This window comes from Salmo salar, chromosome 18 (genome assembly GCF_965601325.2).
Source record: "Salmo salar chromosome 18, fSalSal1, whole genome shotgun sequence".
Lineage (NCBI taxonomy): Eukaryota > Metazoa > Chordata > Actinopteri > Salmoniformes > Salmonidae > Salmo > Salmo salar.
Window position 1 is genome coordinate 35,948,590 of NC_138308.1, and position 26,740 is coordinate 35,975,329.

Genomic DNA, 26,740 nt, shown 5'->3' on the forward strand with positions numbered 1-26,740 from the left:
CCTCTGTGTTATAGTTATAGTCTACAGTACTACCTCTGTGTTATAGTCTACAGTACTACCTCTGTGTTATAGTCTACAGTACTACCTCTGTGTTATAGTCTACAATACTACCTCTGTGTTCTAGTCTACAGTTCTACCTCTGTGTTATAGTCTACAGTTCTACCTCTGTGTTATAGTCTACAGTACTACCTCTGTGTTATAGTTATAGTCTACAGTACTACCTCTGTGTTATAGTCTACAGTACTACCTCTGTGTTATAGTCTACAGTACTACCTCTGTGTTATAGTTATAGTCTACAGTACTACCTCTGTGTTATAGTCTACAGTACTACCTCAGTGTTATAGTTATAGTCTACAGTACTACCTCTGTGTTATAGTCTACAGTATTACCTCTGTGTTATAGTTATAGTCTACAGTATTACCTCTGTGTTATAGTTATAGTCTACAGTACTACCTCTGTGTTATAGTCTACAGTTCTACCTCTGTGTTATAGTTATAGTCTACAGTACTACCTCTGTGTTATAGTCTACAGTATTACCTCTGTGTTATAGTTATAGTCTACAGTACTACCTCCGTGTTATAGTCTACAGTACTACCTCTGTGTTATAGTCTACAGTACTACCTCTGTGTTATAGTCTACAGTACTACCTCTGTGTTATAGTCTACAATACTACCTCTGTGTTCTAGTCTACAGTTCTACCTCTGTGTTATAGTCTACAGTACTACCTCTGTGTTATAGTCTACAGTACTACCTCTGTGTTATAGTCTACAATACTAACTCTGTGTTCTAGTCTACAGTATTACCTCTGTGTTATAGTCTACAGTACTACCTCAGTGTTATAGTCTACAGTACTACCTCTGTGTTATAGTCTACAGTACTACCTCTGTGTTATAGTCTACAGTACTACCTCAGTGTTATAGTCTACAGTACTACCTCTGTGTTATAGTCTACAGTACTACCTCTGTGTTATAGTCTACAGTACTACCTCTGTGTTATAGTCTACAGTACTACCTCTGTGTTATAGTCTACAGTACTACCTCAGTGTTATAGTTATAGTCTACAATACTACCTCTGTGTTATAGTCTACAGTATTACCTCTGTGTTATAGTTATAGTCTACAGTACTACCTCTGTGTTATAGTCTACAGTACTACCTCAGTGTTATAGTTATAGTCTACAGTACTACCTCTGTGTTATAGTCTACAGTATTACCTCTGTGTTATAGTTATAGTCTACAGTATTACCTCTGTGTTATAGTTATAGTCTACAGTACTACCTCTGTGTTATAGTCTACAGTTCTACCTCTGTGTTATAGTTATAGTCTACAGTACTACCTCTGTGTTATAGTCTACAGTATTACCTCTGTGTTATAGTTATAGTCTACAGTACTACCTCCGTGTTATAGTCTACAGTACTACCTCTGTGTTATAGTCTACAGTACTACCTCTGTGTTATAGTCTACAGTACTACCTCTGTGTTATAGTCTACAATACTACCTCTGTGTTCTAGTCTACAGTTCTACCTCTGTGTTATAGTCTACAGTACTACCTCTGTGTTATAGTCTACAGTACTACCTCTGTGTTATAGTCTACAATACTAACTCTGTGTTCTAGTCTACAGTATTACCTCTGTGTTATAGTCTACAGTACTACCTCAGTGTTATAGTTATAGTCTACAGTACTACCTCTGTGTTATAGTCTACAGTATTACCTCTGTGTTATAGTTATAGTCTACAGTATTACCTCTGTGTTATAGTTATAGTCTACAGTACTACCTCTGTGTTATAGTCTACAGTACTACCTCTGTGTTATAGTCTACAATACTACCTCTGTGTTCTAGTCTACAGTTCTACCTCTGTGTTATAGTCTACAGTTCTACCTCTGTGTTATAGTCTACACAACTACCTCTGTGTTATAGTTATAGTCTACAGTACTACCTCTGTGTTATAGTCTACAGTTCTACCTCTGTGTTATAGTTATAGTCTACAGTACTACCTCTGTGTTATAGTCTACAGTTCTACCTCTGTGTTATAGTCTACAGTTCTACCTCTGTGTTATAGTTATAGTCTACAGTACTACCTCTGTGTTATAGTCTACAGTATTACCTCTGTGTTATAGTCTACAGTATTACCTCTGTGTTATAGTCTACAGTACTACCTCTGTGTTATAGTCTACAGTATTACCTCTGTGTTATAGTCTACAGTACTACCTCTGTGTTATAGTCTACAGTACTACCTCAGTGTTATAGTTATAGTCTACAGTACTACCTCTGTGTTATAGTCTACAGTATTACCTCTGTGTTATAGTTATAGTCTACAGTATTACCTCTGTGTTATAGTTATAGTCTACAGTACTACCTCTGTGTTATAGTCTACAGTTCTACCTCTGTGTTATAGTTATAGTCTACAGTACTACCTCTGTGTTATAGTCTACAGTATTACCTCTGTGTTATAGTTATAGTCTACAGTACTACCTCCGTGTTATAGTCTACAGTACTACCTCTGTGTTATAGTCTACAGTACTACCTCTGTGTTATAGTCTACAGTACTACCTCTGTGTTATAGTCTACAATACTACCTCTGTGTTATAGTCTACAGTTCTACCTCTGTGTTATAGTCTACAGTACTACCTCTGTGTTATAGTCTACAGTACTACCTCTGTGTTATAGTCTACAATACTAACTCTGTGTTCTAGTCTATAGTATTACCTCTGTGTTATAGTCTACAGTACTACCTCAGTGTTATAGTTATAGTCTACAGTACTACCTCTGTGTTATAGTCTACAGTATTACCTCTGTGTTATAGTTATAGTCTACAGTATTACCTCTGTGTTATAGTTATAGTCTACAGTACTACCTCTGTGTTATAGTCTACAGTACTACCTCTGTGTTATAGTCTACAGTACTACCTCTGTGTTATAGTCTACAATACTACCTCTGTGTTCTAGTCTACAGTTCTACCTCTGTGTTATAGTCTACAGTTCTACCTCTGTGTTATAGTCTACAGTACTACCTCTGTGTTATAGTTATAGTCTACAGTACTACCTCTGTGTTATAGTCTACAGTACTACCTCTGTGTTATAGTCTACAGTATTACCTCTGTGTTATAGTTATAGTCTACAGTACTACCTCTGTGTTATAGTCTACAGTTCTACCTCTGTGTTATAGTTATAGTCTACAGTACTACCTCTGTGTTATAGTCTACAGTTCTACCTCTGTGTTATAGTCTACAGTTCTACCTCTGTGTTATAGTTATAGTCTACAGTACTACCTCTGTGTTATAGTCTACAGTATTACCTCTGTGTTATAGTCTACAGTATTACCTCTGTGTTATAGTCTACAGTACTACCTCTGTGTTATAGTCTACAGTATTACCTCTGTGTTATAGTCTACAGTACTACCTCTGTGTTATAGTCTACAGTATTACCTCTGTGTTATAGTCTACAGTATTACCTCTGTGTTATAGTTATAGTCTACAGTACTACCTCTGTGTTATAGTCTACAGTTCTACCTCTGTGTTATAGTCTACAGTTCTACCTCTGTGTTATAGTTATAGTCTACAGTACTACCTCTGTGTTATAGTCTACAGTATTACCTCTGTGTTATAGTCTACAGTATTACCTCTGTGTTATAGTCTACAGTACTACCTCTGTGTTATAGTCTACAGTATTACCTCTGTGTTATAGTCTACAGTACTACCTCTGTGTTATAGTCTACAGTATTACCTCTGTGTTATAGTCTACAGTTCTACCTCTGTGTTATAGTCTACAGTTCTACCTCTGTGTTATAGTTATAGTCTACAGTACTACCTCTGTGTTATAGTCTACAGTTTTACCTCTGTGTTATAGTCTACAGTATTACCTCTGTGTTATAGTCTACAGTACTACCTCTGTGTTATAGTCTACAGTATTACCTCTGTGTTATAGTCTACAGTACTACCTTTGTGTTATAGTCTACAGTATTACCTCTGTGTTATAGTCTACAGTTCTACCTCTGTGTTATAGTTATAGTCTACAGTATTACCTCTGTGTTATAGTCTACAGTATTACCTCTGTGTTATAGTCTACAGTACTACCTCTGTGTTATAGTCTACAGTATTACCTCTGTGTTATAGTCTACAGTACTACCTCTGTGTTATAGTCTACAGTATTACATCTGTGTTATAGTCTACAGTATTACCTCTGTGTTATAGTTATAGTCTACAGTACTACCTCTGTGTTATAGTCTACAGTTCTACCTCTGTATTATGGTCTACAGTATTACCTCTGTGTTCTAGTCTACAGTATTACCTCTGTGTTATAGTCTACAGTTCTACCTCTGTGTTATAGTCTACAGTTCTACCTCTGTGTTATAGTTATAGTCTACAGTACTACCTCTGTGTTATAGTTATAGTCTACAGTTCTACCTCTGTGTTATGGTCTACAGTATTACCTCTGTGTTCTAGTCTACAGTATTACCTCTGTGTTATAGTCTACAGTTCTACCTCTGTGTTATAGTCTACAGTTCTACCTCTGTGTTATAGTCTACAGTTCTACCTCTGTGTTATAGTTATAGTCTACAGTACTACCTCTGTGTTATAGTCTACAGTATTACCTCTGTGTTATAGTCTACAGTACTACCTCTGTGTTATAGTCTACAGTACTACCTCTGTGTTATAGTCTACAGTTCTACCTCTGTGTTATAGTCTACAGTACTACCTCTGTGTTATAGTCTACAGTACTACCTCTGTGTTATAGTCTACAGTACTACCTCTGTGTTATAGTCTACAGTTCTACCTCTGTGTTATAGTCTACAGTACTACCTCTGTGTTATAGTCTACAGTACTACCTCTGTGTTATAGTCTACAGTTCTACCTCTGTGTTATAGTTATAGTCTACATTACTACCTCTGTGTTATAGTCTACAGTATTACCTCTGTGTTATAGTCTACAGTATTACCTCTGTGTTATAGTCTACAGTACTACCTCTGTGTTATAGTCTACAGTATTACCTCTGTGTTATAGTCTACAGTACTACCTCTGTGTTATAGTCTACAGTATTACCTCTGTGTTATAGTTATAGTCTACAGTACTACCTCTGTGTTATAGTCTACAGTATTACCTCTGTGTTATAGTTATAGTCTACAGTACTACCTCTGTGTTATAGTCTGCAGTACTACCTCTGTGTTATAGTCTACAGTATTATTTCTGTGTTATAGTTGTTATAGTCTACGGTACTACCTCTGTGTTATAGTCTACAGTACTACCTCTGTGTTATAGTCTACAATACTACCTCTGTGTTATGGTCTACAGTATTACCTCTGTGTTCTAGTCTACAGTATTACCTCTGTGTTATAGTCTACAGTTCTACCTCTGTGTTATAGTCTACAGTTCTACCTCTGTGTTATAGTCTACAGTTCTACCTCTGTGTTATAGTTATAGTCTACAGTACTACCTCTGTGTTATAGTCTACAGTATTACCTCTGTGTTATAGTCTACAGTACTACCTCTGTGTTATAGTCTACAGTACTACCTCTGTGTTATAGTCTACAGTTCTACCTCTGTGTTATAGTCTACAGTACTACCTCTGTGTTATAGTCTACAGTACTACCTCTGTGTTATAGTCTACAGTACTACCTCTGTGTTATAGTCTACAGTTCTACCTCTGTGTTATAGTCTACAGTACTACCTCTGTGTTATAGTCTACAGTACTACCTCTGTGTTATAGTCTACAGTTCTACCTCTGTGTTATAGTTATAGTCTACATTACTACCTCTGTGTTATAGTCTACAGTATTACCTCTGTGTTATAGTCTACAGTATTACCTCTGTGTTATAGTCTACAGTACTACCTCTGTGTTATAGTCTACAGTATTACCTCTGTGTTATAGTCTACAGTACTACCTCTGTGTTATAGTCTACAGTATTACCTCTGTGTTATAGTTATAGTCTACAGTACTACCTCTGTGTTATAGTCTACAGTATTACCTCTGTGTTATAGTTATAGTCTACAGTACTACCTCTGTGTTATAGTCTGCAGTACTACCTCTGTGTTATAGTCTACAGTATTATTTCTGTGTTATAGTTGTTATAGTCTACGGTACTACCTCTGTGTTATAGTCTACAGTACTACCTCTGTGTTATAGTCTACAATACTACCTCTGTGTTCTAGTCTACAGTTCTACCTCTGTGTTATAGTCTACAGTTCTACCTCTGTGTTATAGTCTACAGTACTACCTCTGTGTTATTGTTATAGTCTACAGTACTACCTCTGTGTTATAGTCTACAGTTCTACCTCTGTGTTATAGTTATAGTCTACAGTACTACCTCTGTGTTATAGTCTACAGTTCTACCTCTGTGTTATAGTCTACAGTTCTACCTCTGTGTTATAGTTATAGTCTACAGTACTACCTCTGTGTTATAGTCTACAGTATTACCTCTGTGTTATAGTCTACAGTATTACCTCTGTGTTATAGTCTACAGAACTACCTCTGTGTTATAGTCTACAGTATTACCTCTGTGTTATAGTCTACAGTACTACCTCTGTGTTATAGTCTACAGTACTACCTCAGTGTTATAGTTATAGTCTAGAGTACTACCTCTGTGTTATAGTCTACAGTATTACCTCTGTGTTATAGTTATAGTCTACAGTATTACCTCTGTGTTATAGTTAGCTCAGTCTACCCGGAGCTCAGCTACCTCGTGTGTTAGCTCAGTCTACCCGGAGTCTCGTACCTCTGTGTTATAGTTATAGTCTACAGTACTACCTCTGTGTTATAGTCTACAGTATTACCTCTGTGTTATAGTTATAGTCTACAGTACTACCTCCGTGTTATAGTCTACAGTACTACCTCTGTGTTATAGTCTACAGTACTACCTCTGTGTTATAGTCTACAGTACTACCTCTGTGTTATAGTCTACAATACTACCTCTGTGTTATAGTCTACAGTTCTACCTCTGTGTTATAGTCTACAGTACTACCTCTGTGTTATAGTCTACAGTACTACCTCTGTGTTATAGTCTACAATACTAACTCTGTGTTCTAGTCTATAGTATTACCTCTGTGTTATAGTCTACAGTACTACCTCAGTGTTATAGTTATAGTCTACAGTACTACCTCTGTGTTGTAGTTATAGTCTACAGTACTACCTCTGTGTTATAGTCTGCAGTACTACCTCTGTGTTATAGTCTACAGTATTATTTCTGTGTTATAGTTGTTATAGTCTACAGTACTACCTCTGTGTTATAGTCTACAGTACTACCTCTGTGTTATAGACTACAGTATTACCTCTGTGTTATAGTCTACAGTATTACCTCTGTGTTATAGTCTACAGTTCTACCTCTGTGTTATAGTCTACAGTATTACCTCTGTGTTATAGTCTACAGTATTACCTCTGTGTTATAGTTATAGTCTACAGTACTACCTCTGTGTTATAGTCTACAGTACTACCTCTGTGTTATTGTCTACAGTACTACCTCTGTGTTATAGTCTACAGTACTACCTCTGTGTTATAGTCTACAGTACTACCTCTGTGTTATAGTCTACAGTATTACCTCTGTGTTATAGTTATAGTCTACAGTACTACCTCTGTGTTATAGTCTACAGTACTACCTCTGTGTTATAGTCTACAGTATTACCTCTGTGTTATAGTCTACAGTTCTACCTCTGTGTTATAGTCTACAGTATTACCTCTGTGTTATAGTCTACAGTATTACCTCTGTGTTATAGTTATAGTCTACAGTATTACCTCTGTGTTATAGTCTACAGTACTACCTCTGTGTTATAGTTATAGTCTACAGTACTACCTCTGTGTTATAGTCTACAGTTCTACCTCTGTGTTATAGTCTACAGTACTACCTCTGTGTTATAGTCTACAGTACTACCTCTGTGTTATAGTCTACAGTTCTACCTCTGTGTTATAGTTATAGTCTACATTACTACCTCTGTGTTATAGTCTACAGTATTACCTCTGTGTTATAGTCTACAGTATTACCTCTGTGTTATAGTCTACAGTACTACCTCTGTGTTATAGTCTACAGTATTACCTCTGTGTTATAGTCTACAGTACTACCTCTGTGTTATAGTCTACAGTATTACCTCTGTGTTATAGTTATAGTCTACAGTACTACCTCTGTGTTATAGTCTACAGTATTACCTCTGTGTTATAGTTATAGTCTACAGTACTACCTCTGTGTTATAGTCTGCAGTACTACCTCTGTGTTATAGTCTACAGTATTATTTCTGTGTTATAGTTGTTATAGTCTACGGTACTACCTCTGTGTTATAGTCTACAGTACTACCTCTGTGTTATAGTCTACAATACTACCTCTGTGTTATGGTCTACAGTATTACCTCTGTGTTCTAGTCTACAGTATTACCTCTGTGTTATAGTCTACAGTTCTACCTCTGTGTTATAGTCTACAGTTCTACCTCTGTGTTATAGTCTACAGTTCTACCTCTGTGTTATAGTTATAGTCTACAGTACTACCTCTGTGTTATAGTCTACAGTATTACCTCTGTGTTATAGTCTACAGTACTACCTCTGTGTTATAGTCTACAGTACTACCTCTGTGTTATAGTCTACAGTTCTACCTCTGTGTTATAGTCTACAGTACTACCTCTGTGTTATAGTCTACAGTACTACCTCTGTGTTATAGTCTACAGTACTACCTCTGTGTTATAGTCTACAGTTCTACCTCTGTGTTATAGTCTACAGTACTACCTCTGTGTTATAGTCTACAGTACTACCTCTGTGTTATAGTCTACAGTTCTACCTCTGTGTTATAGTTATAGTCTACATTACTACCTCTGTGTTATAGTCTACAGTATTACCTCTGTGTTATAGTCTACAGTATTACCTCTGTGTTATAGTCTACAGTACTACCTCTGTGTTATAGTCTACAGTATTACCTCTGTGTTATAGTCTACAGTACTACCTCTGTGTTATGGTCTACAGTATTACCTCTGTGTTATAGTTATAGTCTACAGTACTACCTCTGTGTTATAGTCTACAGTATTACCTCTGTGTTATAGTTATAGTCTACAGTACTACCTCTGTGTTATAGTCTGCAGTACTACCTCTGTGTTATAGTCTACAGTATTATTTCTGTGTTATAGTTGTTATAGTCTACGGTACTACCTCTGTGTTATAGTCTACAGTACTACCTCTGTGTTATAGTCTACAATACTACCTCTGTGTTCTAGTCTACAGTTCTACCTCTGTGTTATAGTCTACAGTTCTACCTCTGTGTTATAGTCTACAGTACTACCTCTGTGTTATTGTTATAGTCTACAGTACTACCTCTGTGTTATAGTCTACAGTTCTACCTCTGTGTTATAGTTATAGTCTACAGTACTACCTCTGTGTTATAGTCTACAGTTCTACCTCTGTGTTATAGTCTACAGTTCTACCTCTGTGTTATAGTTATAGTCTACAGTACTACCTCTGTGTTATAGTCTACAGTATTACCTCTGTGTTATAGTCTACAGTATTACCTCTGTGTTATAGTCTACAGAACTACCTCTGTGTTATAGTCTACAGTATTACCTCTGTGTTATAGTCTACAGTACTACCTCTGTGTTATAGTCTACAGTACTACCTCAGTGTTATAGTTATAGTCTAGAGTACTACCTCTGTGTTATAGTCTACAGTATTACCTCTGTGTTATAGTTATAGTCTACAGTATTACCTCTGTGTTATAGTTATAGTCTACAGTACTACCTCTGTGTTATAGTCTACAGTTCTACCTCTGTGTTATAGTTATAGTCTACAGTACTACCTCTGTGTTATAGTCTACAGTATTACCTCTGTGTTATAGTTATAGTCTACAGTACTACCTCTGTGTTATAGTCTACAGTATTACCTCTGTGTTATAGTTATAGTCTACAGTACTACCTCCGTGTTATAGTCTACAGTACTACCTCTGTGTTATAGTCTACAGTACTACCTCTGTGTTATAGTCTACAGTACTACCTCTGTGTTATAGTCTACAATACTACCTCTGTGTTATAGTCTACAGTTCTACCTCTGTGTTATAGTCTACAGTACTACCTCTGTGTTATAGTCTACAGTACTACCTCTGTGTTATAGTCTACAATACTAACTCTGTGTTCTAGTCTATAGTATTACCTCAGTGTTATAGTCTACAGTACTACCTCAGTGTTATAGTTATAGTCTACAGTACTACCTCTGTGTTGTAGTTATAGTCTACAGTACTACCTCTGTGTTATAGTCTGCAGTACTACCTCTGTGTTATAGTCTACAGTATTATTTCTGTGTTATAGTTGTTATAGTCTACAGTACTACCTCTGTGTTATAGTCTACAGTACTACCTCTGTGTTATAGACTACAGTATTACCTCTGTGTTATAGTCTACAGTATTACCTCTGTGTTATAGTCTACAGTTCTACCTCTGTGTTATAGTCTACAGTATTACCTCTGTGTTATAGTCTACAGTATTACCTCTGTGTTATAGTTATAGTCTACAGTACTACCTCTGTGTTATAGTCTACAGTACTACCTCTGTGTTATTGTCTACAGTACTACCTCTGTGTTATAGTCTACAGTACTACCTCTGTGTTATAGTCTACAGTACTACCTCTGTGTTATAGTCTACAGTATTACCTCTGTGTTATAGTTATAGTCTACAGTACTACCTCTGTGTTATAGTCTACAGTACTACCTCTGTGTTATAGTCTACAGTATTACCTCTGTGTTATAGTCTACAGTTCTACCTCTGTGTTATAGTCTACAGTATTACCTCTGTGTTATAGTCTACAGTATTACCTCTGTGTTATAGTTATAGTCTACAGTATTACCTCTGTGTTATAGTCTACAGTACTACCTCTGTGTTATAGTTATAGTCTACAGTACTACCTCTGTGTTATAGTCTACAGTTCTACCTCTGTGTTATAGTCTACAGTACTACCTCTGTGTTATAGTCTACAGTACTACCTCTGTGTTATAGTCTACAGTACTACCTCTGTGTTATAGTCTACAGTTCTACCTCTGTGTTATAGTCTACAGTACTACCTCTGTGTTATAGTCTACAGTACTACCTCTGTGTTATAGTCTACAGTTCTACCTCTGTGTTATAGTTATAGTCTACATTACTACCTCTGTGTTATAGTCTACAGTATTACCTCTGTGTTATAGTCTACAGTATTACCTCTGTGTTATAGTCTACAGTACTACCTCTGTGTTATAGTCTACAGTACTACCTCTGTGTTATAGTCTACAGTATTACCTCTGTGTTATAGTCTACAGTTCTACCTCTGTGTTATAGTCTACAGTTCTACCTCTGTGTTATAGTTATAGTCTACAGTTCTACCTCTGTGTTATAGTCTACAGTATTACCTCTGTGTTATAGTCTACAGTATTACCTCTGTGTTATAGTCTACAGTACTACCTCTGTGTTATAGTCTACAGTATTACCTCTGTGTTATAGTCTACAGTACCTCCTCTGTGTTATAGTCTACAGTATTACCTCTGTGTTATAGTCTACAGTTCTACCTCTGTGTTATAGTTATAGTCTACAGTATTACCTCTGTGTTATAGTCTACAGTACTACCTCTGTGTTATAGTCTACAGTATTACCTCTGTGTTATAGTCTACAGTACTACCTCTGTGTTATAGTCTACAGTATTACCTCTGTGTTATAGTCTACAGTACTACCTCTGTGTTATAGTCTACAGTATTACATCTGTGTTATAGTCTACAGTATTACCTCTGTGTTATAGTTATAGTCTACAGTACTACCTCTGTGTTATAGTCTACAGTTCTACCTCTGTATTATGGTCTACAGTATTACCTCTGTGTTCTAGTCTACAGTATTACCTCTGTGTTATAGTCTACAGTTCTACCTCTGTGTTATAGTCTACAGTTCTACCTCTGTGTTATAGTTATAGTCTACAGTACTACCTCTGTGTTATAGTTATAGTCTACAGTTCTACCTCTGTGTTATGGTCTACAGTATTACCTCTGTGTTCTAGTCTACAGTATTACCTCTGTGTTATAGTCTACAGTTCTACCTCTGTGTTATAGTTATAGTCTACAGTACTACCTCTGTTTTATAGTCTACAGTATTACCTCTGTGTTATAGTCTACAGTACTACCTCTGTGTTATAGTCTACAGTACTACCTCTGTGTTATAGTCTACAGTATTACCTCTGTGTTATAGTCTACAGTACTACCTCTGTGTTATAGTCTACAGTATTACCTCTGTGTTCTCATCTACAGTATTACCTCTGTGTTATAGTCTACAGTACTACCTCTGTGTTATAGTCTACAGTATTACCTCTGTGTTATAGGTATAGGTTACAGTACTACCTCTGTGTTATAGTCTACAGTTCTACCTCTGTGTTATGGTCTACAGTATTACCTCTGTGTTCTAGTCTACAGTATTACCTCTGTGTTATAGTCTACAGTACTACCTCTGTGTTATAGTCTACAGTACTACCTCTGTGTTATAGTCTACAGTAGTACCTCTGTGTTATAGTTATAGTCTACAGTACTACCTCTGTGTTATAGTCTACAGTACTACCTCTGTGTTATAGTCTACAGTATTACCTCTGTGTTATAGTTATAGTCTACAGTACTACCTCTGTGTTATAGTCTACAGTATTACCTCTGTGTTATAGTTATAGTCTACAGTACTACCTCTGTGTTATAGTCTGCAGTACTACCTCTGTGTTATAGTCTACAGTATTATTTCTGTGTTATAGTTGTTATAGTCTACGGTACTACCTCTGTGTTATAGTCTACAGTACTACCTCTGTGTTATAGTCTACAATACTACCTCTGTGTTCTAGTCTACAGTTCTACCTCTGTGTTATAGTCTACAGTTCTACCTCTGTGTTATAGTCTACAGTACTACCTCTGTGTTATAGTTATAGTCTACAGTACTACCTCTGTGTTATAGTCTACAGTTCTACCTCTGTGTTATAGTTATAGTCTACAGTACTACCTCTGTGTTATAGTCTACAGTTCTACCTCTGTGTTATAGTCTACAGTTCTACCTCTGTGTTATAGTTATAGTCTACAGTACTACCTCTGTGTTATAGTCTACAGTATTACCTCTGTGTTATAGTCTACAGTATTACCTCTGTGTTATAGTCTACAGAACTACCTCTGTGTTATAGTCTACAGTATTACCTCTGTGTTATAGTCTACAGTACTACCTCTGTGTTATAGTCTACAGTACTACCTCAGTGTTATAGTTATAGTCTAGAGTACTACCTCTGTGTTATAGTCTACAGTATTACCTCTGTGTTATAGTTATAGTCTACAGTATTACCTCTGTGTTATAGTTATAGTCTACAGTACTACCTCTGTGTTATAGTCTACAGTTCTACCTCTGTGTTATAGTTATAGTCTACAGTACTACCTCTGTGTTATAGTCTACAGTATTACCTCTGTGTTATAGTTATAGTCTACAGTACTACCTCCGTGTTATAGTCTACAGTACTACCTCTGTGTTATAGTCTACAGTACTACCTCTGTGTTATAGTCTACAGTACTACCTCTGTGTTATAGTCTACAATACTACCTCTGTGTTATAGTCTACAGTTCTACCTCTGTGTTATAGTCTACAGTACTACCTCTGTGTTATAGTCTACAGTACTACCTCTGTGTTATAGTCTACAATACTAACTCTGTGTTCTAGTCTATAGTATTACCTCTGTGTTATAGTCTACAGTACTACCTCAGTGTTATAGTTATAGTCTACAGTACTACCTCTGTGTTATAGTTATAGTCTACAGTACTACCTCTGTGTTATAGTCTGCAGTACTACCTCTGTGTTATAGTCTACAGTATTATTTCTGTGTTATAGTTGTTATAGTCTACAGTACTACCTCTGTGTTATAGTCTACAGTACTACCTCTGTGTTATAGACTACAGTATTACCTCTGTGTTATAGTCTACAGTATTACCTCTGTGTTATAGTCTACAGTTCTACCTCTGTGTTATAGTCTACAGTATTACCTCTGTGTTATAGTCTACAGTATTACCTCTGTGTTATAGTTATAGTCTACAGTACTACCTCTGTGTTATAGTCTACAGTACTACCTCTGTGTTATTGTCTACAGTACTACCTCTGTGTTATAGTCTACAGTACTACCTCTGTGTTATAGTCTACAGTACTACCTCTGTGTTATAGTCTACAGTATTACCTCTGTGTTATAGTTATAGTCTACAGTACTACCTCTGTGTTATAGTCTACAGTACTACCTCTGTGTTATAGTCTACAGTATTACCTCTGTGTTATAGTCTACAGTTCTACCTCTGTGTTATAGTCTACAGTATTACCTCTGTGTTATAGTCTACAGTATTACCTCTGTGTTATAGTTATAGTCTACAGTATTACCTCTGTGTTATAGTCTACAGTACTACCTCTGTGTTATAGTCTACAGTATTACCTCTGTGTTATAGTCTACAGTACTACCTCTGTGTTATAGTCTACAGTACTACCTCTGTGTTATAGTTATAGTCTACAGTACTACCTCTGTGTTATAGTCTACAGTTCTACCTCTGTGTTATAGTCTACAGTACTACCTCTGTGTTATAGTCTACAGTACTACCTCTGTGTTATAGTCTACAGTACTACCTCTGTGTTATAGTCTACAGTTCTACCTCTGTGTTATAGTCTACAGTACTACCTCTGTGTTATAGTCTACAGTACTACCTCTGTGTTATAGTCTACAGTTCTACCTCTGTGTTATAGTTATAGTCTACATTACTACCTCTGTGTTATAGTCTACAGTATTACCTCTGTGTTATAGTCTACAGTATTACCTCTGTGTTATAGTCTACAGTACTACCTCTGTGTTATAGTCTACAGTATTACCTCTGTGTTATAGTCTACAGTACTACCTCTGTGTTATAGTCTACAGTATTACCTCTGTGTTATAGTCTACAGTTCTACCTCTGTGTTATAGTCTACAGTTCTACCTCTGTGTTATAGTTATAGTCTACAGTTCTACCTCTGTGTTATAGTCTACAGTATTACCTCTGTGTTATAGTCTACAGTATTACCTCTGTGTTATAGTCTACAGTACTACCTCTGTGTTATAGTCTACAGTATTACCTCTGTGTTATAGTCTACAGTACCTCCTCTGTGTTATAGTCTACAGTATTACCTCTGTGTTATAGTCTACAGTTCTACCTCTGTGTTATAGTTATAGTCTACAGTATTACCTCTGTGTTATAGTCTACAGTACTACCTCTGTGTTATAGTCTACAGTATTACCTCTGTGTTATAGTCTACAGTACTACCTCTGTGTTATAGTCTACAGTATTACCTCTGTGTTATAGTCTACAGTACTACCTCTGTGTTATAGTCTACAGTATTACATCTGTGTTATAGTCTACAGTATTACCTCTGTGTTATAGTTATAGTCTACAGTACTACCTCTGTGTTATAGTCTACAGTTCTACCTCTGTATTATGGTCTACAGTATTACCTCTGTGTTCTAGTCTACAGTATTACCTCTGTGTTATAGTCTACAGTTCTACCTCTGTGTTATAGTCTACAGTTCTACCTCTGTGTTATAGTTATAGTCTACAGTACTACCTCTGTGTTATAGTTATAGTCTACAGTTCTACCTCTGTGTTATGGTCTACAGTATTACCTCTGTGTTCTAGTCTACAGTATTACCTCTGTGTTATAGTCTACAGTTCTACCTCTGTGTTATAGTCTACAGTTCTACCTCTGTGTTATAGTCTACAGTTCTACCTCTGTGTTATAGTTATAGTCTACAGTACTACCTCTGTGTTATAGTCTACAGTATTACCTCTGTGTTATAGTCTACAGTACTACCTCTGTGTTATAGTCTACAGTATTACCTCTGTGTTATAGTCTACAGTACTACCTCTGTGTTATAGTCTACAGTATTACCTCTGTGTTCTCGTCTACAGTATTACCTCTGTGTTATAGTCTACAGTACTACCTCTGTGTTATAGTCTACAGTATTACCTCTGTGTTATAGGTATAGTCTACAGTACTACCTCTGTGTTATAGTCTACAGTTCTACCTCTGTGTTATGGTCTACAGTATTACCTCTGTGTTCTAGTCTACAGTATTACCTCTGTGTTATAGTCTACAGTACTACCTCTGTGTTATAGTCTACAGTACTACCTCTGTGTTATAGTCTACAGTACTACCTCTGTGTTATAGTTATAGTCTACAGTACTACCTCTGTGTTATAGTCTACAGTACTACCTCTGTGATATAGTCTACAGTACTACCTCTGTGTTATAGTCTACAGTTCTACCTCTGTGTTATAGTCTACAGTACTACCTCTGTGTTCTAGTCTACAGTATTACCTCTGTGTTATAGTTATAGTCTACAGTATTACCTCTGTGTTATAGTTATAGTCTACAGTACTACCTCAGTGTTATAGTTATAGTCTACAGTACTACCTCTGTGTTATAGTCTACAGTATTACCTAAGGCTCTTTCTTAATCTTTCCTTGATTCCTCACATCCTCTCTCCTCGCCTCCTTCCTCACTCCATTGTAAATAACCCTGCTGTTTTCTATCGCTCCAGGTGGGTCTGATGAGGAATGGCCAACTGTTGGCAGAGGGACATCCAGAAACCATGATGAAACAGCACAATGCACCGGTGAGTACCCTATAACAGAGTGGACTGCTGACAGAGTGGACTGCTGACGGAGTTGACTGCTGACGGAGTGGACTGCTGACGGAATGGACTGCTGACAGAGTGGACCGCTGACGGAGTGGACTGCTGACAGAGTGGACTGCTGACAGAGTGGACTGCTGACGGAGTGGACTGCTGACGGAGTGGACTGCTGACGGAGTGGACTGCTAATAGAATTTACATCTATCGGTGTTGAGGTCTAGCATTTTTGTTGGCTAATAGTGTTGTTAGCTTTGTGAAATGTTAACGATGGTGACGACTAACAGTGTGTAACGATCGTCGTCGGGTGATGAGGAAGCGGACCAAAACGCAGCTGGGAGCGAACACATGTTTATTCTTTTACACTGAAATAAACACGTACACAAAATCAAGAAAATGCCGATACGTTAGCTGCTCAAAATCAAAGAGACAACACCCCACAAACAGCGTGGGGGAAAGAGGAACTTAAATGTGATCCCAATCAGAGACAACTAGCGACAGCTGTCTCTGATTGGGAATCGACAGCACCCGACATAGAAATAAACCACGGAAAATTACCCAACATGACACACCCTGACCCAAAATACCCGAGTTCACCTGGTCAGGGCGTGACACAGTGTTGACCCCTAACGGTGTTAATGCCTTACCATTCTAACCCTTGACTTTTGTCTTTGTGGCCAGTTTATTTTTTCTGTCTGCTAACAGTAGCCCTTTATCACCACTAGACAACAGTCCTGCTAACAGTAACTCTTTATCACCACTAGACAACAGTCCTGCTAACAGTAACCCTTTATCACCACTAGACAACAGTCCTGCTAACAGTAACCCTTTATCACCACTAGACAACAGTCCTGCTAACAGTAACTCTTTATCACCACTAGACAACAGTCCTGCTAACAGTAGCCCTTTATCACCACTAGACAACAGTCCTGCTAACAGTAGCCCTTTATCACCACTAGACAACAGTCCTGCTAACAGTAACTCTTTATCACCACTAGACAACAGTCCTGCTAACAGTAACTCTTTATCACCACTAGACAACAGTCCTGCTAACAGTAACTCTTTATCACCACTAGACAACAGTCCTGCTAACAGTAACTCTTTATCACCACTAGACAACAGTCCTGCTAACAGTAACCCTTTATCACCACTAGACAACAGTCCTGCTAACAGTAACTCTTTATCACCACTAGACAACAGTCCTGCTAACAGTAGCCCTTTATCACCACTAGACAACAGTCCTGCTAACAGTAACTCTTTATCACCACTAGACAACAGTCCTGCTAACAGTAACTCTTTATCACCACTAGACAACAGTCCTGCTAACAGTAACTCTTTATCACCACTAGACAACAGTCCTGCTAACAGTAGCCCTTTATCACCACTAGACAACAGTCCTGCTAACAGTAACTCTTTATCACCACTAGACAACAGTCCTGCTAACAGTAACTCTTTATCACCACTAGACAACAGTCCTGCTAACAGTAGCCCTTTATCACCACTAGACAACAGTCCTGCTAACAGTAACTCTTTATCACCACTAGACAACAGTCCTGCTAACAGTAACTCTTTATCACCACTAGACAACAGTCCTGCTAACAGTAACTCTTTATCACCACTAGACAACAGTCCTGCTAACAGTAACCCTTTATCACCACTAGACAACAGTCCTGCTAACAGTAACTCTTTATCACCACTAGACAACAGTCCTGCTAACAGTAACTCTTTATCACCACTAGACAACAGTCCTACTAACAGTAACCCTTTATCACCACTAGACAACAGTCCTGCTAACAGTAACTCTTTATCACCACTAGACAACAGTCCTGCTAACAGTAACTCTTTATCACCACTAGACAACAGTCCTGCTAACAGTAACTCTTTATCACCACTAGACAACAGTCCTGCTAACAGTAACTCTTTATCACCACTAGACAACAGTCCTGCTAACAGTAACACTTTATCACCACTAGACAACAGTCCTGCTAACAGTAACTCTTTATCACCACTAGACAACAGTCCTGCTAACAGTAACCCTTTATCACCACTAGACAACAGTCCTGCTAACAGTAACTCTTTATCACCACTAGACAACAGTCCTGCTAACAGTAACTCTTTATCACCACTAGACAACAGTCCTGCTAACAGTAACTCTTTATCACCACTAGACAACAGTCCTGCTAACAGTAGCCCTTTATCACCACTAGACAACAGTCCTGCTAACAGTAACCCTTTATCACCACTAGACAACAGTCCTGCTAACAGTAACTCTTTATCACCACTAGACAACAGTCCTGCTAACAGTAACCCTTTATCACCACTAGACAACAGTCCTGCTAACAGTAACTCTTTATCACCACTAGACAACAGTCCTGCTAACAGTAGCCCTTTATCACCACTAGACAACAGTCCTGCTAACAGTAACTCTTTATCACCACTAGACAACAGCCCTGTAGGCAGTAGCCCTACATTGACCCTATTGCCTCCTACCATCCAATCACTGCAGACTTTGGAGACAGCTTTCCTCCAGCTATGTGAGACGTCTGACTGTGTTGACTGCTTTCTATGTTGACTGCTTTCTGTGTTGACTGCTTTCTGTGTTGATCATATAAACCCTTGACTATGTTATCTGTGTGTTCAATTGACTGTTGTCTATCTCCTCTACTGCCCCATCCACCCACTGCAGACCCTGGAGAAAGCCTTCCTGCAGCTGTGTGAGACCTCAGACCAGGTGGGCTCCAAAGACAGCACCTCCCCTCTGGGCGGGGTACTAGACAGCAGCCAATTATTCGAGAGTGGCCGGGAAGAGAGTCAACCAATCCTGGGAGCCGGACCGGGACCAGTAGAAGAGCTGCCCAAATACTCAGGTAAATGTAGGGTTGTATGGACACTATACTGTATATACTCAGGTAAATGTAGGGTTGTATGGACACTATACTGTATATACTCAGGTAAATGTAGGGTTGTATGGACACTATACTGTATATACTCAGGTAAATGTAGGGTTGTATGGACACTATACTGTATATACTCAGGTAAACGTAGGGTTGTATGGACACTATACTGTATATACTCAGGTAAACGTAGGGTTGTATGGACACTACACTGTATATACTCAGGTAAATGTAGGGTTGTATGGACACTATACTGTATATACTCAGGTAAATGTAGGGTTGTATGGACACTACACGGTATATACTCAGGTAAATGTAGGGTTGTATGGACACTATACTGTATATACTCAGGTAAATGTAGGGTTGTATGGACACTATACTGTATATACTCAGGTAAATGTAGGGTTGTATGGACACTATACTGTATATACTCAGGTAAATGTAGGGTTGTATGGACACTATTCTGTATATTGTGGCAGACCAGGGGGTTTGGTCAAGATGTTTACCCAGATCAGACACGGACAGAGAAGGATTAGCTCAGTTTCAAGGGTGTTTATTTAAATAATAGTTCAAAAAAGAAAAGGATAGGTCTCCCCCCTGAGACCCTCTCCGGGATACCATCTTTTGGGCTCCGGGTCTTGCTGTATCTTGTTTAGAACTCAAACTCAAATTCCCTCGTTTCCGCTCGGGCACTGTCTCCAACTACATGGAAGTCACCTTACTTCCTCCAGTCCCCCTTGTGTGCTGCCCTTCTGGCAGCTTTATGGGCCTTGCACAGCTGGTGAGCAATCCGCCCTTGATTACTCACCAGCTCCCAATCAGTCATGGCTGGGGAGCCCGTCGAGACCTGGCACGTCCAGCAGATGGAGCCATCGCCTCGTGATTTACACTCCATCTGCTACCAGGCCTCGACGAGTCTCCCCCTGGTGGCTGACCTGCTGTACACCACCCCCACCCCCCCCTTAGCTCTGTTGGCGAGGGGACTGTCATCAGTGCAACGTAGGTCTCCCTTCTCGAAAGGGCATCCGCGTTTCCATGCTTCGCCCCTGACCTGTGCACGAAAGAGAAGTGTTGAAGGGACAAGAACCACCTGGTGACCCGATCGTTTGTGTCCTTTCCCCTGGCCATCCAGACCAGGGGAGCATGGTCCGTGACCAGGGTGAAGTGGGTACCTAGCAGGTAATACTTGAGAGTGTCTAGCACCCACTTCACCGCTAGACACTCTTTCTCAATGATAGTGTATTTATTTTCCCTAGGCATCAGCTTTCGGCTGATGTACATGATGGGGTGCTCCTCCCCCTCGTGTACCTGGGACAGAACGGCCCCTAGTCCCGTATCACATGCGTCCCTCTGGACCACCATCGGCACCTGGAAATCGGGCGTTACAAGAATTGGATGGGAGCACAGCGCTTCCTTCAGACTGTTGAACGCCGCTTCTGTCTCGTCAGTCCATTTCACTGTGTTCGGGAGGCGGGCCCTGGTTAGATCGGTGAGGGGGGAAGCTATAGCCGCAAAGTTGGGGATAAACCGGCTATAGTATCCTTCCAGTCCCAGGAAGGACTTGACCTGTGTCTTGGTGCGTGGAACAGGCCAGTCACGTACCGCGTGAACCTTCCTCTCCTGGGGCTTGACGTTCCCCCATCCGATCAAATACCCCAGGTACTCCACCTCCTCGAACCCTAGCTTGCATTTCTTGGGGTTTGCAGTCAACCCGGCTTGTCTGAGCGCGTCCAGCACCGCCTGGAGGCGCGTCAGGTGCTCTTCCCAACCTTGGCTGTGGATGATGATATCATCCAGATATGCCACTGCGTACTGCTGGTGGGGTCGAAGCACTCTGTTCATCAGCCATTGGAATGTGGGCGGGGCTCCGTGTAGACCGAACGGGAGCACCCGGTACTGATGCAACCCGTCTGGTGTCAAAAACTCCGTCTTCTCCCGGGAGGAGGCTGCCAAAGGTACCTGCCAATAACCTTTGGTCAGGTCAAGGGTGCTGATGTACCGGGCCTTTCCCAATCGGTCGATGAGCTCGTCCACCCTCGGCATGGGATATGCATCGAACAAGCTGATGTCGTTCACCCCCCGGAAATCGTTACAGAAGCGGAGGCTACCGTCCGGTTTGGGCACCAACACGATGGGGCTGCACCATACACTGTGGGACTCTTCCACGACCCCCATCCTCAGCATAGCCTCCACTTCCTGTTTCACGGCCTCCATTCGGGCCTCCGGAATTCGATATGGCCTCTTTTGTACCGTTTCCCCGGGCCGGGTACGGATGTGGTGTTCAATGAGGATCGTGCGGCCCGGCTTCTCGGAGAAGTCCGCTGCGTTCCGATCGATGAGCTCCCTGAGCTCTTGCTTCTGGGCCGGGTCGAGGTCCTCATTGCTCATACCTCTGCTGGTACCGTTGGCGTCCTGGGTCCCGACCATAACACGGCCAAGGCTGTCCTCTCATGTCACTTCTTCAACAGGTTCACGTGGTAAATCTTTTGGGGTTTCCGTCTCCCCGGTTGCCGTACGCGGTAATTGACAGGTCCCAGCTTCTCGACCACCTTGTATGGTCCGTGCCATGTTGTCAGGAACTTACTTTCGGCCGTGGGGATCAAGACCAACACCCTGTCTCTCACCTGGAATTCTCAGGGCTGGGCTCCCCGATTGTAGACCTGGGCTTGGGCGCGTTGGGCCTTCTCCATATGTTCCCTCATGACTGGCCATATGGCTGTCATCCGCTCCCGCATCGTCTCCACGTGCTCTACCACGCTGCGTAAGCGGGTCGGTTGGGCTTCCCACACCTCCTTGGCGAGGTCGAGTAGGCCGCGTGGCCTCCTCCCATAGAGGAGTTTGAACGGGGAAAACCCAGTGGAGGATTGGGGTACTTCTCGGATTGAGAACATTAGGTGGGGTAGTAGCTGGTCCCAGTTCTTCCCATCCTGCTCGATGACCTTCCGCAGCATCTATTTGAGCAGTCTTTACCAGGGGTCCCACTATGTCCATGGCGATGCGTTTAAAGGGCACCCCGATTATTGGCAGGGCACCAGAGGGTTTCGGAAGGGTGCTTTCGGGGCAGTGAGTAGACACTCCGGGCAGCTGCGACAGTAGTCTTCCACGGCCCTCCTCATCCCGGGCCAGTGGAACCGGGCGGCAATCCGTTCCCGGGTCTTCTCCATTCCCAGGTGCGCCCCCAACAGGTGGGTGTGGGCCAGCTGAAGAACGGTTCCTACGTACCGTCGGGGCAGCAACAATACCTCTCGACGTTCCCCCTGTTTGTGCGACACTTGATACAAAAGGTTATTCTTAATTTGGAAATAGGGGTATCGCCAGTCACTCACCCCCGGAAGTAGCTGTCCATCCACCGCTATCACTTGGGTTGCGGCAGCTTTCAAGTTCGGATCCTCCCACTGGGCCGTCCCGAATTGGCCACTCAGTTGGCCCCCAGCGGGGGTCTCTACTGGCCCCTCGAAACCGATGAGGGGGAGGATGAGCTCCTCCTCCAGGGGTTCCCTAGGGGAATCGGGTTCCGGCGCCCCCTCCGACTCCCAATTAGTCATGGCTGGGGTCCCGTCGAGACCTGGCACGTCCAGCAGATGGAGCCATCGCCTCGTGATTTACACTCCATCTGTTACCAGGCCTCGACGAGTCTCCCCCTGGTGGCTGACCTGCTGTACGCCACAATATACTTAGGTAAATGTAGGGTTGTATGGACACTACACTGTATATACTCAGGTAAATGTAGGGTTGTTTGGACACTACACTGTATATGCTCAGGTAAATGTAGGGTTGTATGGACACTATACTGTATATACTCATGTAAATGTAGGGTTGTATGGACACTACACTGTATATACTCAGGTAAATGTAGGATTGTATGGACACTATACTGCAGACGAACATTGCTGAACATTGCAGCTAAAAGTGTGTGTGTGTGTGTGTGTGTGTGTGTGTGTGTGTGTGTGTGTGTGTGTGTGTGGTGTGTGTGTGTGTGTGTGTGTGTGTGTGTGTGTGTGTGTGTGTGTGTGTAGTGGACTGGAAGGTACGAGTCAGGCATGTGATGCCAAAGTGGAGGAACATTGCAGCTCTGATGATCAAGACCATGGTGCGGATGAAGAGAATGCCCGGGTGAGGATGATGATGGTGGTGGTAATAGTAGTGATTTTGGTAGTGGTGGTGATGATGAAGGGTGGTGATGGTGGTGAGGATTATGATGGTGGTGGGGGGGTGATGAAGGGTGATGGTGTTTATGAGGATGATAACGATTATAATGATCGTGGTGGTGAGGATGATAATGAGGATGATGATGAAGAGGAGGAGGCAGAGGATGATGACGAAGAGTAGTAGTAGAATGAGCATGAAAGATTTCCAATAGTATTTGACCCAGTGTCTGGTATCTGTCCAGGTCCATGTGTTTCCAGTTCCTGCTGCCAGTCATCCAGATCTCTCTGATGTGTCTGTGTATCGGAGGAGACCCCAAAGGAATACAGGTGGCTGTGGTCAACAATGAGACCTCCTCCAGCTCCTTCAGCCAATCCCTGCTCTCCTTCCTGGACAACTCCAGCGTGCAACAGGTACTGGACCAATCAACTGGGTGGCATTCATTAGTGCATACCGTAGCAAAGCGTTTTGCCACGGAAAAGGAAAAACAAGCGTTTCTTATTGGACAAGTTCAGGTTGTCCCTCCCTGTTTCAGTCTGGAGGCAAACTAAATGTCTGTTTGTTCGGTATTATGGGGTCAGACAGAGTTTGTTGTGGAGGAGGTGCATGACCTAAAAGAGGAAGTAACAAGAGTTACACTCTACACTCACTACCTGTTTACCTCTAGGTAGCTGGTTTCACTTCTGCACTGCTCTTTATTAATCTAAAAATACGTTCATGTGCTGTGTTTCTACAGAAATAAGCCAAGCAAAAGCACTTTCAGAGCTAACTCCATAATTCACCTTTAAAAGGAATTGTGTGTTTTGTTATTACAGTACGGCGAAACAGTTTGAGTATCTACCACACTGTCCTCCTGGTCAAAATCCAGTGAGCAAAATTATGTCTAAAAGACGTATAGAGTACCACATTATGAGTCATAATACCCATAAAACCTAGCTGTCAAACAGGGAATTGGTTCCAATAATTTTTTCACCATTCATTTATTACCATAGTGGATTTTAGAAACACTTAAAATAAGGGCTGTGTTTCGTGTAGGCTTACCCTGGCGTGACGTTTTGATAACCGTGTAAATCTCTTTAGTACTTAAAAAAAAAAAAACGTTGTTTATAACAAGGTGCATTTTATGAATACATTCGTCTTGATTTTTTTGTTTTTTTTCTTGCTTTGACTGTGATATGTGATTGTTCATCTACCTTAGTTGAATGCTCTGACTGAAAGTCTCTCTGGATAAGAGCGTCTGCTGAATTAACAAAATGTAAATCTGAAAATAAACATTATTCTAATGAGCTCCGCCCCCAAATAAAGACCACATTTGGTTGGTCTGAACCGGAACCAAATCTTAACCAATCATAATGTCTGTTTCACAAGTTTGGACAGTACAGTAGAGTACAGTGCAGTGCTGTACAGTACACATTTTTGGGACCAAATTGAGGCTGGACCGGATGTCTTTGGACGTTGAAATGAAGGCCGGTACAGAGGTGACCAGAAAACGTTGTCTGTGGTCGTTGAAATCAAAGCCAGGGCGGACGGACCAAATTTCAACGTCTTTTCAACATCAATGGACAAAGGCATTGGGCCGTGCTCACTGGGAAGTAGTCCACTAGATGGAGGAATAGGGTGTAACTGTCCTCCTGGTCAGAAGTAGTCCACTAGATGGAGGAATAGGGTGTAACACTGTCCTCCTGGTCAGAAGTAGTCCACTAGATGGAGGAATAGGGTGTAACACTGTCCTCCTGGTCAGAAGTAGTCCACTAGATGGAGGAATAGGGTGTAACTGTCCTCCTGGTCAGAAGTAGTCCGCTAGATGGAGGAATAGGGTGTAACACTGTCCTCCTGGTCAGAAGTAGTCCACTAGATGGAGGAATAGGGTGTAACTGTCCTCCTGGTCAGAAGTAGTCCACTAGATGGAGGAATAGGGTGTAACACTGTTCTCCTGGTCAGAAGTAGTCCACTAGATGGAGGAATAGGGTGTAACACTGTTCTCCTGGTCAGAAGTAGTCCACTAGATGGAGGAATAGGGTGTAACTGTCCTCCTGGTCAGAAGTAGTCCACTAGATGGAGGAATAGGGTGTAACACTGTCCTCCTGGTCAGAAGTAGTCCACTAGATGGAGGAATAGGGTGTAACTGTCCTGCTGGTCAGAAGGAGTCCACTAGATGGAGGAATAGGGTGTAACACTGTCCTCCTGGTCAGAAGTAGTCCACTAGATGGAGGAATAGGGTGTAACACTGTTCTCCTGGTCAGAAGTAGTCCACTAGATGGAGGAATAGGGTGTAACACTGTCCTCCTGGTCAGAAGGAGTCCACTAGATGGAGGAATAGGGTGTAACACTGTCCTCCTGGTCAGAAGTAGTCCACTAGATGGAGGAATAGGGTGTAACACTGTCCTCCTGGTCAGAAGGAGTCCACTAGATGGAGGAATAAGGTGTAACACTGTTCTCCTGGTCAGAAGTAGTCCACTAGATGGAGGAATAGGTTGTAACACTGTCCTCCTGGTCAGAAGGAGTCCACTAGATGGAGGAATAGGGTGTAACACTGTCCTCCTGGTCAGAAGTAGTCCACTAGATGGAGGAATAGGGTGTAACACTGTTCTCCTGGTCAGAAGTAGTCCACTAGATGGAGGAATAGGGTGTAACACTGTCCTCCTGGTCAGAAGGAGTCCACTAGATGGAGGAATAGGGTGTAACACTGTCCTCCTGGTCAGAAGTAGTCCACTAGATGGAGGAATAGGGTGTAACACTGTCCTCCTGGTCAGAAGGAGTCCACTAGATGGAGGAATAGGGTGTAACACTGTTCTCCTGGTCAGAAGTAGTCCACTAGATGGAGGAATAGGGTGTAACACTGTCCTCCTGGTCAGAAGGAGTCCACTAGATGGAGGAATAGGGTGTAACACTGTTCTCCTGGTCAGAAGTAGTCCACTAGATGGAGGAATAGGGTGTAACACTGTCCTCCTGGTCAGAAGTAGTCCACTAGATGGAGGAATAGGGTGTAACACTGTCCTCCTGGTCAGAAGTAGTCCACTAGATGGAGGAATAGGGTGTAACACTGTTCTCCTGGTCAGAAGTAGTCCACTAGATGGAGGAATAGGGTGT

General features: G+C 41.1%; 1 protein-coding gene across 4 annotated transcripts in view; it reads left to right on the top strand.

Moving 5' to 3' along the window:
* Positions 1-26,740, top strand: part of LOC123728800 (ABC transporter G family member 23) — a 98,510-nt gene that overhangs the window by 39,017 nt on the left and 32,753 nt on the right. For all 4 annotated transcript variants that reach the window (XR_014381374.1, XM_082964927.1, XM_082964929.1 and 1 more), the window contains 4 exons: positions 16,521-16,595; positions 19,297-19,477; positions 23,521-23,617; positions 23,895-24,063. Coding sequence is in view for 3 of the 4 variants with exons in the window: in XM_082964927.1 (XP_082821053.1) it covers positions 16,521-16,595; positions 19,297-19,477; positions 23,521-23,617; positions 23,895-24,063 (522 nt within the window). In the remaining variant the exon portion in view is untranslated. The remainder of the gene's footprint in view (positions 1-16,520; positions 16,596-19,296; positions 19,478-23,520; positions 23,618-23,894; positions 24,064-26,740) is intronic.